General features: G+C 47.5%; 1 protein-coding gene across 1 annotated transcript in view; it reads right to left on the minus strand.

The window, feature by feature from the left end:
• The window catches only part of DGKI (diacylglycerol kinase iota), a 220,799-nt gene that overhangs the window by 110,454 nt on the left and 93,930 nt on the right, over positions 1-16,415 (minus strand). Inside the window, exons 15-18 of the mRNA XM_063308888.1 lie at positions 16,298-16,376; positions 12,696-12,751; positions 11,505-11,567; positions 722-795 (exon numbers count right to left, since the gene is read on the minus strand). Of these exons, the coding sequence (XP_063164958.1) occupies positions 722-795; positions 11,505-11,567; positions 12,696-12,751; positions 16,298-16,376 (272 nt within the window). The remainder of the gene's footprint in view (positions 1-721; positions 796-11,504; positions 11,568-12,695; positions 12,752-16,297; positions 16,377-16,415) is intronic.

A 16,415-nucleotide genomic window follows, 5' to 3' on the forward strand; every position in this document is an offset into this window, starting at 1 on the left:
ATAAATACATTTTGCTTTATTTATCTGGGGAAAGTTGAAGCTTAAACAAAACAAGATTTGGGTTGGAAAATCTGTTGATCCAAATATAAGGACTGAACTAGTATTGGATAGAAGAACAAAACACACACACACACAGTTTAGGCTTTGAGGGTTTCTTTGGACTCATAATTAATTTTATTTGTTGACCTTCAACACATAAACTTTGACCACAGCACTCAAAAATGGTTAGGAAAGATATTGAATTAAATAACAGGAAGAATGGGAGAGGGAGAATTAGGAGATGTATGAAAAAGTCAAGGTGATGCTAGTGGTCCTCAGACAAACAGGACCAACCATAGTTTACTTGATATATTTGGTAGTTTGTGGCATACAAACTTGAGGGCTGGTTTGGTGTAGTGATTAAGGTGCTGGCCTAGAAACCAGGAGACTGAGAGTTCTAGTCCCGCCTTAGGCATAAAAGCTGGCTAGGTGTGGGTGACCTTGGGCCAATCACTCTCTCTCAGCCCAAACCACCCCACAGGGTTGCTGCTATGGGGAAAATAGGAGGTGAGAGCATTAGGTATGTATGCTGCCTTGAGTTGACAAAAAATAAAGGCAGGATAAATCAAATAAATAAATATATTCAAATGAATAAATAAACAGGGTGTATGCATTTTGGGGTTGTTGTTTATTTTAGTCTTTTGAAACATCTAAAAAGAGTCCTAGAATAAAAACTCTTTACCTGGGTATGTTTAAAAATACTATACATTGGAATTTCAGCTCCTGAATCTTGGAAGTCAGGTCAGTCCCATCACACTGCCAGAAAGTAAGAGAAAGAAAATGAAAGCAAATATGAACAGGTAAACTTAATAACAGAATAATCAATTGCGGAGAAATAGGATCCTGAAAGTTGAGAATGGAATGCAGACCTGGAGCAGTGGGTATCCAATATAAATCAGAGAGCCCTGATGACCACAAATAGATACAGAATCTGAGTAGGTTGCATCACAAGATTCAGATGATTTGATTGGAACGTCTACCTAAGAAGGTCTGGCAGAGGGAAGGGTAATTTGGAAGACACCAAGCTGAAGACTGCTACACTTGGGAGTACAGCTTTCTGTTCCCAAGCATCTTCTATCCCCAGCAGCATGTTTATTGGTGTAACAACAACCATTTGGCCAATATATGTTCTAGAGGCTCTGCAGTGGGGTCACTGTGATATTACCCTAACAAATCATCAGAGTTACCAAGAAGATGAAAGATGTTCTGCCAGGTCTGTGGGACTTAAGGCATAAGAAGAGAGATCCTTTAGGGACTGATTGAATCACACACCTAGGGCGGGTTCATACAACATTCTAAAAACCTGGGTTAAGAAAGCATAATTCTTCTGGTCACAGGGCATAAATACCTAAGCAAACCATACTTCTATAGTAGCTTAACACAATGATTGGTCATGGTACCAAAACAATAACAAGGTTCCTACAATATGCTGAACCACAAGCCATCCAACCCCATTTTAGCTTAGTTTAGTATATTGTATGAACCCAGACTTTAAGTCATGGGATTCTAGGTTCTGTGGTTCAGAAGGATATCCTTAATCACCTAAAAAACCTCAGACAGCTAGGGGGAAAAAAAAACAATTAATCAATTCTTGCCAGAATCAGAATTGGATTGGGACCATTCACACCGAAGCACATTAATAATGCTCATACATTTTTAAAATTCTATTTATAAGTCAATAAAGATGGGTGACTACCCTACCCAACCCACCATGCTTTGCTTCTCCTTCTTTATTTATTTTATTTATTGCTAGGTGAGACTTCAAAGAAGAAAGATTACGCCTGCATGAGGAATCTTTCATTTGTCCCACTGAGATGTTTTCAGTCACCTTATAGCCTTCCCCAGAGTTCTCACTTGAGGCACAAATGACCAGCCTCAAATTATCCTACTTTGGACACATTATGCAAAGACCCAGGTCTCTGGAGAAGGCTCTAATCCTGGGAAAGGTGGAAGGAAAGAGAAGAAGAGGACCACTAGCAATAAGGTGGATGGACTCAGTTACAGAGGCGATGGAAGAGCTGAAGGACCAGATTAGGGACAGATCATCATGGAGAAAATCTATCTATGTAGTTGCTAAGAGTCGAAAATGACTTGATGGCATATAATCAATCAATCAATCAATCAATCATTCAATCAATCACAGCCTTCTCAGGTACTTCTCAAAGCCAGAAGACATTGCTTTGCAGATCTGGCTCATGTGGAAAAGTTTCTTCCAGCTACTGCAAGTGCCCAAGAGGAAAAATGAAGCAGGTGAAATGAAGAAATATGAGGACTTTGCGCTCACAAGGGAGGAACTGGTGTTCCTTTGTTGTTTATTCGTTTAGTCGCTTCCGACTCTTTGTGACTTCATGGACCAGCCCACACCAGAGCTTCCTGTCGGTCGTCAACACCCCCAGCTCCCCCAGGGACAAATCCATCACCTCTAGAATTTCATCCATCCATCTTGCCCTTGGTCGACCCCTCTTCCTTTTGCCTTCCACTCTCCCTAGCATCAACATCTTCTCCAGGGTGTCCTGTCTTCTCATTATGTGGCCAAAGTATTTCAGTTTTGCCTTTAATATCATTCCCTCAAGTGAGCAGCCTGGCTTGATTTCCTGGAGGATGGACTGGTTTGATCTTCTTGCAGTCCAAGGCACTCTCAGAATTTTCCTCCAACACCACAGTTCAAAAGCATCGATCTTCCTTCGCTCAGCCTTCCTTATGATCCAGCTCTCGCAGCCATATGTTACTACATGGAACACCATTGCTTTAACTATGCGGGCCTTTGTTCTCAGTGTGATGTCTCTGCTCTTAACTATTTTATCGAGATTTGTCATTGCTCTTCTCCCAAGGATTAAGCGTCTTCTGATTTCCTGACTGCAGTCAGCATCTGCAGTAATCTTCACACCTAGAAATACAAAGTCTTTCACTGCTTCTACATTTTCTCCCTCTATTTGCCAGTTAACAATCAAGCTGGTTGCCATAATCTTGGTTTTTTTGAGGTTTAGCTGCAAGCCAGCTTTTGCACTTTCTTCTTTCACCTTCATCATAAGGCTCCTCAGTTCCTCTTTGCTTTCAGCCATCAAAGTGGTATCATCTGCATATCTGAGATTCTTAATGTTTCTTCCAGTGATTTTAACTCCAGCCTTGGATTCCTCAAGCCCAGCATGTCGCATGATGTGTTCTGCATACACGTTGAATAGGTAGGGTGAGAGTATACAGCCCTGCCGTACTCCTTTCCCAATCTTAAACCAGTCCGTTGTTCCGTGGTCTGTTCTTACCGTTGCTACTTGGTCATTATACAGATTCTTCAGGAGGCAGACAAGATGACTTGGTATCCCCATACCACTAAGAACTTGCCACAATTGTTATGGTCCACACAGTCAAAGGCTTTAGAATAGTCAATAAAACAGAAATAGATGTTTTTCTGAAACTCCCTGGCTTTTTCCATTATCCATCAGACATTGGCAATTTGGTCCCTAGTTCCTCTGCCTTTTCTAAACGCAGCTGGTACATCTGGCAATTCTCGCTCCATGAATTGCTGAAGTCTACCTTGCAGGATCTTGAGCATTACCTTACTGGCATGTGAAATGAGTGCCACTGTTCGATAGTTTGAACATTCTTTAGTTGTCAACCTCACTCTTCAGGATGTCTGGCTCTAGCTCACTGACCACACCGTCAAAGCTATCCCCGATATTGTTATCCTTCCTATACAGGTCTTCTGTATATTCTTGCCACCTTTTCTTGATCTCTTCTTCTTCTGTTAGGTCCTTGCCATCTTTGTTTTGGATCATACCCATTTTTGCCTGGAATTTACCTCCAATGTTTCTAATTTTCTGGAAGAGGTCTCTTGTCCTTCCTATTCTATTGTCTTCTTCCACTTCTGCGCATTGCTTGTTTAAAAATAATTCCTTATCTCTTCTGGCTAACCTCTGGAATTTTGCATTTAATTGGGCATATCTCCCCCTATCACTGTTGCCTTTTGCTTTCCTTCTTTCTTGGGCTACTTCTAGTGTCTCAGCAGACAGCCATTTTGCCTTCTTGGTTTTCTCTTTCTTTGGGATGTATTTTGTTGCTGCCTCCTGAACAATGCTGCGAACTTCTGTCCAGAGTTCTTCTGGGACCCTATCTACTAAATCTAGTCCCTTAAATCTATTCTTCACCTCCACTGCGTATTCCTTAGAATATTAGTGAGCTCATATCTAGCTGATCTGTGGGTCTTCCCTAATCTCTTTAGTCTGATCCTAAATTGTGCAAGAAGAAGTTCATGATCTGAACTACAGTCAGCTCCAGGTCTTGTTTTTACCGACTGTATAGATGTCCGCCACCTTTGGCTGCAAAGGATGTAGTCAATCTAACTGCCCACCTTAGCATTCCAGTCTCCCATGATGAAAATAACATCTCTTTTAGGTGTGTTGTCCAGTAGGTGCTGCAGATCCTCATAGAACTGCTCTACTTCAGCTTCTTCAGCATTTGTGGTTGGGGCGTATTGTCATGAGTGCCGTTGAGCTGAAGTCATCAGCGCAATGGCACACATGACAATAGCAAGGAAACAGGGGAAGGGGCTCAAGATAAGTAGCCATCAACTCACAACGACTGAAGGTCAAGAAACAATAGCTAAACGGATCGCGGAGCACACCCAAGCCATTAGCGCTAATACAACGGAGATCGCCCAGCTGACAGCAATCACCGGAGGAATAGAGAAACCGATGATGGGCGATCCCGGAACGCCAGCGGGGGCTCGCAACCTCTCACCCACCGGCAAGTCAACGTATTGGACAAAGGGGGGTGACGTGACCACGAGTGAGGGGGCGCTGACCGGCGCGGGGTATTTAAACCCCGCACCGGCGCGCTCCTGTCACTCTCAGCTTTTTTCCAATGCTGTACCTGCGCTGTGAATAAACCAGAGCCTGTTCCACCGAACCAGTGTCTGAGCATTATTCAGAGGTAGGCAGCGCATGACATAAAGCTGAGAGTCATAAACTCAGCCTCGCCGAGCCCCACCGGATGACAACGAGCCGCGGGAGGAATAGATGGCGAGAAGACCAGAAAAATGAAGCCGGAGCGATGCGGACAAGGAGGGCGAGCCGCACAGCGAGAAACAGAGGAGGACCGACCGAGGCCAGAGGCACCACGGACTCCCGGAGCCATGGACGCCCACCCGAACCGACCCGAGCCTCAGCTCCAACCCCAAGGGGAGATGGCGACGGAGGCAACCCGACCGCGGGAGGGAGCAACATACCTTCCGAAACCAGCGGAGGACCCCGCGCCCCACATCGCACCCCAGCAACGGGCGTGGAGCGACAGCCCAACGGCGGTCAGCACGGAGAAGGACGATGGAGACACCCAGCAGACGGCGGAGGAAGCGGACCAACGGCAGAGGGAGATTGAACCCCGCCGGCAACCCACCCCCGCCGACACACCGACGGAACCGGCCCCAGCGGAGGCACGGACCGTGGACGAGGAAGCACGAGCTGAACTCGCGGCCATGCGGACCCAACTGGAGGAACTCCGGACCATGCTTCAGTCGCTCATGCCCCCCTCGCCGCCCAACGACGTCCCCGCACAGGCCCACACCCCGAGCGAAGCACCGAACCCCCACGGGCCAGCGGAAGGTCAGCAGACGGCCCAGGCGGACGACACCACAGGCCGGGAAGCGAGAGGAAGGGCCGCGCAAAACGCCCGGGCCCCAAAGGACTTCCCCATCTTCTTTGATGGGAACCCCACGAAACTGTCGTTCTTTATAACGAACGCCAGGGAGTTCATGGGGAGGCACGGACACTCCTACGACTCCGAAGCGGACAAAATCGCCGCCGTGGCGATCAAATTACAAGACAGGGCGGCGGACTGGTACGTCCAACTGTACGAGTCCAGCTCCCCCGCCCTCGCCAACTTCCCCGCCTTCATCAATGAGATGAAAAACTACTTCGAAGACCCACTAGCCAAAGTGAGGGCGAAAAGCGCACTCCAAAGACTTAAACAGGGCACACGCACTGTCCCAGACTACGCCCTTGAGTTCAAAGCCCTTGCGGGGAAGGTCAGCGACTGGTCCGAGACCACCCTGCTGGAAATGTTCAAAAGGGGGCTCAACCGCGACGTACTCCAATGGGCCCTCTACCGCGACGACCCAGAAACGCTACACGGGTGGATCCACCTCGCGGGGAAAGCCGAACACGCGCACCGCACCTTCCTCATGACAACCACGGAAGACACAAACTATACCTGCAAAAAGGTACCCGCACCACACGTGGGGACGGCCGGCCCCACATACCCAAAGAAGAAATTCAATCGGGAGCCCTGCGGGAGGTGTGGCAAACTAGGGCACAAGACGGCGGATTGCTTCGCCAACCGACTGCCGACCAGTGCGCCTAAACCCACCCCGAAAATTAGCCCCAAACCACCTAACCCGGTGCCGCCCCCTCACCGCCGAATGACCGTAGCCACAGCGACACCAGAGGAAGGCTGGGACGCCTACTGGGGGGAAGAGGACAACGTAGACCCAGACCAGCCGGCGGGAAAAGCTCCCCGCCTGCCCTGAAACACGTTGCGAGGGAGGCGGTGGGACAACAGCGCGGACCACCTCGACGGAACGGTGAAAGCTCCGTAATAATGGCGGCAATTCAATTAAACTCTCTGCCGGCAACGGAGCCACCACGGCCGCGGCACTAGTGGACTCGGGGTGCTCAAAAAACCTCATCCACCCCGACTTAGTCGCCAAACTCGACCTCCGCTGCTTCCCCCTCCCCACGCCGTTGGCATTCCACCAGCTGGACGGCTCTACAGCGGGAGGGAAACCAGCTACGATGCAAACCGAGCCAGTCACCCTGCAAATGGGCACTCACACCGAACGCACATCGTTCGTCGTCACTCACATCGGACGGCCCATTGCAGTCCTGGGAATGCCATGGCTCGCGACAAACAACCCACGCATCAACTGGGAGACCCGCACCTTCACATTTGGCGACGGCAAGTATCGGGCACCAGTTCCAGCGGGCAGAACCAACCCCACTGTGGGACGAGCGGAGGCGACTACACAGGACAACGCCGCTACCATAGCAGACCTACCGGAACAATACGCCGACTTCTCCGAGGTCTTCGGAGAGGCGGAAGCTGACCAACTACCCCCCCACCGCAAGACGGATTGCCGGATCGACCTGCTGCCCGACGTCCCCTTACCTAGACCGAAGATCTACTCGATGACCCCGAAGGAGATGGCAACCCTCCGGGAGTTCATCGATAAAAACCTAGACAGGGGATTCATAGAGCCAGCATGCTCACCGGTCGGAGCCCCCGTCTTATTCCGGGAGAAGAAAGACGGCACCCTACGGCTCTGCACCGACTACCGGGGCCTAAACGCGGCTTCCCTGTCCAACAAATACCCCTTACCCCTGGTGAAGGACATGCTCGCCCACCTGTCCACGGGCAAAGTCTTTTCCAAATTGGACCTTCGCGAGGCGTACTATCGCATCCGAATCAGGGAGGGGGACGAATGGAAGACTGCGTTCAACTGCCCCCTAGGCGCCTTCCAGTACAAAGTGCTGCCGTTCGGACTCGCGGGGGCCCCTGGGGTGTTTATGCAGCTCATCAATGAGGTACTGCATGAACACCTGTTCAAAGGGGTCCTTGTCTACATAGACGACGTCCTTATCTACACTAAAACGCACGAGGAACATGTGACCCTAGTCAGGCAAGTCCTCGACAAGCTCAGAAGGGCACAGCTCTATGCCAAACCTACAAAGTGCGAATTTCATAAAGCGCGCCTAGACTACCTGGGGTACCGAATCTCCGGGGACGGCATAGAAATGGACCCCGCAAAAGTCGAGGCGGTGCTAAACTGAGAGCGCCCCCGCAACAGACGCCAACTCCAGAGCTTCCTCGGCTTCGCAAATTTTTACAGGTCATTCGCCCGGGGGTTTGCAGAGATAGCCCTCCCCCTAACGGACCTCCTCAAAACCAAAGGGGTGGGGGACACCCGACGCGCCAAGAACCCGGGCACAGTATTGAATTGGACTCCCGCGTGCCAGACCGCATTCAACAAGCTGAAAGCGCTGTTCACCACGGAGCCAATCCTCGCGCACCCGGACCCAGAACGGCCGTTCGTGGTCCAAGCCGACGCCTCAGACTTCTCCCTGGGGGCCATCCTACTCCAAAAGGACCCCACGGGACTCCTGAAACCATGCGCCTACCTGTCGAGGAAGTTTTCCGAGACAGAAAGGTGATGGCACGTCTGGGAGAAAGAAGCCTTCGCGGTAAAATCGGCGCTAGAAACATGGCGACACCTACTCGAGGGAGCCACCCAACCATTCGAGGTCTGGACCGACCACCGGAACCTCGAGGCCCTCCGAACGCCCAGACGCCTCAGCCCAAAACAGGTCCGATGGGCCCAATTCTTCAGCCGCTTTAATTTCCAGCTGAAGTTCATGCCGGGCAAAAAGAACTTCCTGGCCGACGCCCTCTCCCGACTGCCCCAAGACGAAGAGCCCGCCCCAGACACCATTGGGACGGTCCTATCCGCCTCGCAACTGGGGATGGCCGTGACCACCCGAAGCGGTGCTCGGAGACAGCTCGACTCTACGGTGCAACCGACGGCGGGACAACCTGCGACCAGACGAAGCCAACCGCAACTACCAGGGGGAATACGCATGGACATCGCCGCCGCCCTCAAAACCGACCCCTGGTTCCTGGCAAACCCCGACAAGGTAACGATGGCACAGGACCTGGCATGGGGGGAAGGCAGAATCTATGTCCCGGACTCGCAACGCCAAGCGATCTTGCATAGGTCACACGACGCCAAGCAAGCGGGACACTTTGGGTTCCTCAAGACCCTACACCTAACACGGCGTCAATTCTGGTGGCCCGCACTCAGGCGAGACGTGAAAGCATACGTAGCGTCCTGCCCAACGTGCGCTAGGGCCAAACGGGCACCAGGCAAACCCGCGGGGCTATTACAACGGGTGGCAGAACCCTCCCGCCCATGGGAGGAAATCTCTATGGATTTTATAGTGGACCTCCCACCCAGCCAGAAGAAAACGGCCATCTGGGTGGTGAAGGATTACTTCTCAAAACAGGCCCACTTCATCCCCTGCACGTCGGTCCCATCCGCACAACAACTAGCCAAACTCTTCCTCATCCACGTGTATAGGCTACATGGATGTCCCGCACGTGTGGTGACCGACAGGGGCACACAGTTCACCTCTAAATTCTGGCGGGCCTTCCTAAAGCTGACGGGGACCCAACAGGCCCTATCCACTGCCTGGCACCCCCAGACGGACGGAGCCACAGAGGTCCTCAATGCCACCCTAGAGCAATTCATACGCTCATATACCAACTATCACCAAGACGACTGGGCTGAACTGCTCCCGTTCGCCGAAGTCGCATACAACAACGCCGTCCACACGAGCACGGGGAAAACTCCGTTCGAGGTAGTCTCGGGGCGCGACTTCATCCCCATACCGGAGCTACCTCAACCCCCGGAACCCCAGGTGGACGCTAGCGACTGGGGACGGAAGATCGCGGAATCATGGCCAATAATCACGGCGGCGCTGAAGGATGCACAGGCAGCCTACAAAGAGCAGGCCGACAAGCACCGGCGCCAACAACCGACGTTCCAGGCGGGGGATATGGTCTACCTATCCACCAAATTCCTAAAGTCACCCCAACCCTCGAAAAAACTGGGGCCTAAGTACATCGGGCCGTTCCGAGTCACGCAAATAGTGAACCCGGTGGCAATACGCTTGGACCTGCCACACAACCTACGGAGACTCCACCCGGTGTTTCACACCAGCCTTCTGAAACCGGCAACCACCTCTCGATGGCACCCAAGCACGCCACAGCCCTCACCGGTGATGATCGACGGGCAACATCACTTTGACGTAAGGGACATACTCGACTCCCGCAAGCAACGAGGAACTCTACACTATTTGGTCAGGTGGAAACACTTCCCCCACCCGGAATGGGTGGCGGCGCACAACGTTAACGCGCCTGACCTGACCCGGGCTTTTCACCGGGCATACCCTGACAAGCCAAAACCAAGGTTAGCAAGCCGTCCCCTGCAAAACCCCTCCCCCGCGGGGCCCCCCGCCTACCGTGCCCCAAGGGAAAGGGCCCCCCCAAGCCCGCGACTTGGGTGGACCTCCCCCCCCCAGGACTCACTCCCCCCGCCCCGGGCCCACGAGGCAGTAACAAGCGTTCGCCAGCACCCTCCCCCCACCCCGGGCCCACGGGGGAGTGGCAAGCAAGTCAACAGGGCAACCTGGGGGCAACGCCCAGGAGCACAAATAACAAAGGCGACGCACTTTGAATAAAAAAGAAGGGCCCTACCTGGAGCTGATAAGCACCCGACCAGCCACGCCTCTCCTCGCCGAACTGAGCCAAACAAACAGGGTGTGGCCGGAGCATGCGCACGCCAGGGCGTGACCTGGGCATGCGTACTAAGGACACACCCTGGGAAGGCACGTGGTGGAGGAGCAAAGGGAGGGGCGAGAACTACTCCGGTGGGAAATTTTAAAAAAAGTTCCGGTTGACAGCTCCAAGAAAAAAAAAAAACCAGAAAACCGGGGGGGAGCACTATTTGGACAGGGGGCAGTATGTCATGAGTGCCGTTGAGCTGAAGTCATCAGCGCAATGGCACACATGACAATAGCAAGGAAACAGGGGAAGGGGCTCAAGATAAGTAGCCATCAACTCTTACGTTCCAGGTTCCAATGGTGTGTTGATCCTTAGAACATCGGATTCGCCGTTCACCACCAGCACCGTCGTCCGCTAGCCATCCTTTCGGCTTTGAGCTAGCTGCGTCATCACGTCTGGAGCTAGTTGAACTCATCCTCTGTTCCTCCCCAGTAGCATTTTGACCATCTTCCGACCTGGGGGGTCTCATCTTCCAATGGTATACCGACATATCTCTGGTTGTACTGATCCATTTAGTTTTCACGGCAAGAATACTGGGGTGGGTTGCCATTACCTTCCCCAGGGATCACGTTTAGTCTGACCTCTCTGTCATGACCTTCCCGTCTTGGGTGGCCCTTCACGGTTTAGCTCATGGCATCATTGAGGTGCTCAAGCTCCAGCACCATGACAAGGTAACAATCCTTTGCTGAAGGATCTTGCTTTACAAAGCAGGTTTGAGGGGTGGTTTCCTCAAACCTTTTTGAAGCAAAGCCCCACAAAGATCTGCACAGCCTTAATAAATCCCATATATATATACAAATGACGAACCAGGAAATTACAGTTATGCCCAGAAATAAGACACTGTATCCCCTCAAATTATATTTCTCTCTTTATCATTTGTTTTGGTTTAAAGGCACTGGAGCCTTGTTTGTATTAAAAATGGTCAATCCAAAACGCCAAACCCAGGACCTTCACTCATGTTAATATAAATGAAAATGTTCTTTCATATTTTCTCTAGGCTTCAGACAAAGCACCCAAACTGACAGGCCATTTCCTGGCTCACAGTCATTAAAAGGCACTGTGTTCTCTATTATACTTACCACAACTTTCACATGTTTGGATAAATCTCTAGAGCTTCTCTGAAGGAAATCTGAAAAGGCTGCCTAGATTAAACAGGAACAGAAGAAGTACAGAAAGGGAGACATAACTTTTCCTGAAATTTTTGACAGTATTTCTAGAACATCAAGTGCCACGAAGTTTTGTTAAGCAAACTTGCCCCATAGAAAGCAGCCACATTTCAGTGCAGAACAAAATATGTGATTTCTTCTCTGGATTATGACTTATTTTCCCTGTTGTCAGTTACAGAAGCATTTGGAAACAGTGTCTGCTTCTTAGTAGTCCCAGTTGTAGTTTTTTTAAAAAAATCCCTTAATTTAGAACACATAAAAACCCAGAATGGAAAATAAGACCAAAATATACCAGAAGGATGATCAGTTTCTGTCACTGATAATTCATACTCCTCTCCTCCTCTTTATTCTGTATCAGTCCAGTACATGGACAGGAAAATGCAGAATTGGCTTCTGGATGCCTTAGCTTATTTTTAGCACAGGCATTTGGCTTAATTTTTCTGGGGACTGCTGGCCACAGAGTCTGAGCTCCATCTACATGTAGCCAAGGATCAATCTAGGGTATGCTTAGAATGGTATCAAACCATGAAGTATTTAGGCAGAAGCTGATAGATGAAAACCTACAGTATCTACAGAGTCTTTCTGATTCCCCGTCTAAAGTACACTTCCACAGGAACAGTAGCCAATGTTGCTTTTTTCCTTAGCATCTATGCAAAACCTTGTTCCTTTCAAAAGCTTTGAAGCGATAGTTCCATATGCAGACATAAGTGGCCTTAAGTCTTACTGAACTCAATAGGCATTCTTTCTGATTAGATATGCCTAGGATTGTGCTGTTAGAGATGTACCTGTCATGAGTACTGATGGTGAGCAGGAGGGAGCCCCCATCCAGGGGGGAAAACACATGCGTAGTTTAGAGGCTTTGAACCTTCCTTCAAAGAAACTCAGAGCAGACCCGCCTTGAGTTGTGGGTTTATCTGTGTGGGTTTCCCACGGTCTTTCAGTTTGGAAGAATTTTCTGTCTATAGAGTAGTTCAATAAACACTAGAGACCGAGATACCGTCTCAGCGTGGTTCTTCGCTCTAACATAGGACAATACTGGCCTATTTGTTTATTGCCAATTGCTCAAGAAAAGAAAAAAGAGGAGAGAGAAACCTATCAACTCACCCCAGCATAAAACATTTTATTTCGAAACCGGCTGTTGAATTTTTCAGGATTTGCCTCTGTGAGAAGGAAGAAAACGAAAGCTGAATTTAAAAAGACTTTACAAAGTCCATTAAAGACTGCATTTGCTTTACACACTTAACTTTTTCAAGAAATAACAATAAATCAAATGGTGATATGAACTGGCAGTAAAAAAAAAGTTATCTGAATTAAGTAATGAAGTGCCTTTCTGTAATTCAAGGAAGATTGAGCATTTACTTAAGAAAAGAGAGAAAGAATAACAATATCTTGAAGACTAACCTATTACTGAATTACCAAGTTTTTAAGGCAAAATTCTTGACTTGCATAGTTTATAGGAGAAGCAGATGCAGCACCAAGAAACCTCCAATTGTTGCCAAAGTACAATGTTTAATATGGCAGAAGAACATTATTACGCCCAGAGTCCCCCTGGTGGGAGGAGATGGGTGGTGATAAATTTGATAAATAAATAAATAAATAAATAAAATTATTAGAAAACAATCATATCAATTTTGTTTAATTTTAATTGAATGTAAATCAAATCAATTTTATTTATTAAGTGTCCTGTTTGCACTTGCTATCAGGCTTCACACATCAGGCATGACTATAAATCTCAGCTCTCCAGGCACTTACATTCAGGAACTCAACTTGGCAAGATTATTCTCTTTACTGCAAACAAGACTGAAGTCACATACACATAGAAACTTTACCTACTGCACTATATGGAAGTCAAAGCCTATGTATCAATCTATGTTCCAAAATTTAAACTCCAGGGTCTTCCTTCCTGCCTTTCTGAACCAATGGATACCTGGCTGTTCCTTTGATGGCCTTGGAAGACACCTGATATATGCTGATGTAACAGTTCTGCCTAGCCTGAGAATTGCTGGTTCCTGCTTCACCGGCTTCATACCTTACACCTGGTCTTTGGAGCAAAGTTCTTGGACAGTACATCTCTGATCCTCAAGTCAGAAAAAGCAGCACTCCCCTGATTTATATAGAAGATATTTTAGCTTATATTGAATGGCCCAGTTAATTATGACTTTGCATTACCTGGCAGCTGACCAACAAACAGGGAGCTTTCCCAAACCTTTGGAATACCCAACCTTCAGCTAATGGCAGGAGTAGAGAAACAGTTTGTCACAGGTGGGATTTTAATGAACAAGAACTAGCAGTTTAGCTCCTGTAAGCTAAACATAAGAGCCAGGAAAGATGAAGGAATGGCAGAAGGTAGGAGATCTGAGGTTGCCAAAAAAAAAAAAAAGTGATTGCCAAAAAAAAAAGTGATTGACACTCCATCAACCAAATACAATATGCAGTAAGGATTCTAAAGCAAAACCTCAAAAAAATATAATTTTCCCCCATTATGTGTCATAGGTTAAAGCAGAGGTGTGTGAAGAACAGAACAGCATCAAGAGAAAATATAGGTGCTGTGTAAAATCTTTCTGACCAAATACTTAAAAACATGCAGCTTGCTCTTGCCAAAGTATTTTCTCTCTCCTCTGTTTATTTATATGCATATGCATGTACACACTGACATCTCCGGAATAACATTCATTTATTCTTTATTAAGCATTATGACTTCATTATTAAATAAAGCTGCTAACTCAGAAATCATTATTCAAAATGTTTAGCTGCAAGCATATTTGGCAAGTATTCTAGCACATGTTCATATGGGGAAAAAAGTGCTACTGTCACCCTGTCATTTCTTTGCCTTTCCATGACCCTTCATTACGAGTCCTACTGCTTGCAGCCATTTTAACATGGAAAAAAAATGCATTAGCTCTTTCCATCAGGCAGTCAGACCTTTATTTAGTCTGGCATGTTAAGAAAAATGGGACTGGGGAGAGAAATCTTTTCTATTGGGTTTGACGATGGGCATGAAAACAAGGACAAATAAGGTTGATATTCCAAATCCATAGGAGTAAATCATCCAGATTCTAAACAGTTTGGGTATCATCAATGTATTTTCCCATCATCCAAGCATGTACTATAATGCAGCTCTTGACAAACTGGTGCCCTCCAAATGTGGTAGATTGCCACTACCATAATTCCCAGATTGGGTGGGTGAAATCTAATTTTTTTTCCAGAGGAAAAAGATTTGGGATCAGTTGTTATAATATGTAGAGAGTATAGAGAGACTTTGACAGAGAGAGGGAAGATTTGTTACCAAGGCAACAAACAGATAAACATGGCTTAAGCCCATATGAAGAGAGTTTTATGAAAATGACTCAGGTAGGCACCCCCCTAATTCTCAAGAAGATAAAAGAGGGAGGTGGGGAAGTACATTCACACTTGGCAAGATTCTCTTAATATAGCCATTCTAATAAAAGGAATTTTGGGTGTACGTGGTATCTGATCTACCCCAGAGGGCTGACATAATATTCATTCATGAGTGCTTGTCTTCAAGGTAGATCAGAATAGGAATCCAATGTCATGTAGGTCAGTACTACTTTTATTGTCAAGCTATAGTAACAGAATCTTGCAAATCTGAATGTGCTTCCCCACTCCCTCCCTTTATCTTCATGAGAACTAGTGATGGTCTTGTCTGGGATGTTTACTCAGGTTACAGTCCTGCCCTGGACTCAGGTTTCGTTTATCTTTTATCTGATCTGATTTTCTTGATGGTGGTTTTTCCTCCTATCCTTCAAGGCCATTCCCTCTATTCTCTACAGTAATTCTGTTCAGAATTTTATTATGCTATTGCAAAACAGAGTACTCAGATGAAGAAAAACAGATTGCTTTTGTGTGATACATTTTTACCTGAGATATCAACATTGCTCCTGAAATAACCACACATGCTCCTTGTGTACATCAATATATACGATACATCCTTTCATTCCAAGGTACGGAATTTTTCAATGAAATCAGACAGGAATGATAGACAGCAAACTTCAAGCCAAGTCTGACTCCAGATGACTACATGGAAACATCTTTGGCACAATACAGAAATAGTTTGCCATTGTCTCCTTCTGAGTGTTGTTGGATTTCCCAGACTAATCTAGGATTCCATGACTGTGTCTGTAAATCCAGTTTTGCTCAGCTTTCTAAATCAGCCAAGATCAGCTAGACAAGGTTATCCCAAATGTTTATCTGTTTTCTAGACTGGAAGTAAGTCATCTCTACAACGGTGGTTGTTGATTTGACCATGATTTTGGGTGTTTTGTTTGTTGAAGCCTTCACAATAGGCAAAAAGTTATCAGATAACATTTTACACATCATTTGGCTAAATATCTACAGCACATGATAGCACATGATAATCCTTTAAATGCTGCCTTCCTAGAAGGGGCAGACCTGGATATATCTGATACTGTTTGCATAACCAAGCAATTCGGAAGTACAGCATATACTCTCTCTGAAGAGAAGCCAACGTATCTCCCTTTTCCTTAACTCTTCTATTATTTTCTTAAGAATAGGAATAGTTTTCACCCTCTTTTTTCCCACTCTGTATTGTAACTTCACAGCTGGCAAAATTCTACCCATTCCACAGGCATTAAAGACATACCGGCCACCTTTAGGACACACGTTAAGTGTATCCAATCTTTTTTCCTAGACGTACACTCTGAGACAAATAACTGTAGCTCTCTCACCTCGAGATTCATGGAATTCCAGCGTGACATGGGCATCAAATCCGAGGCTGAAGTAATTATTGAAAACACTGAGGGGGAGCTGCAGTAATGAGATCAGAAACAAAGAAGGAAACTTGAT

This window comes from Candoia aspera, chromosome 7 (assembly GCF_035149785.1).
Source record: "Candoia aspera isolate rCanAsp1 chromosome 7, rCanAsp1.hap2, whole genome shotgun sequence".
In the NCBI taxonomy this organism is placed as follows: domain Eukaryota; kingdom Metazoa; phylum Chordata; class Lepidosauria; order Squamata; family Boidae; genus Candoia; species Candoia aspera.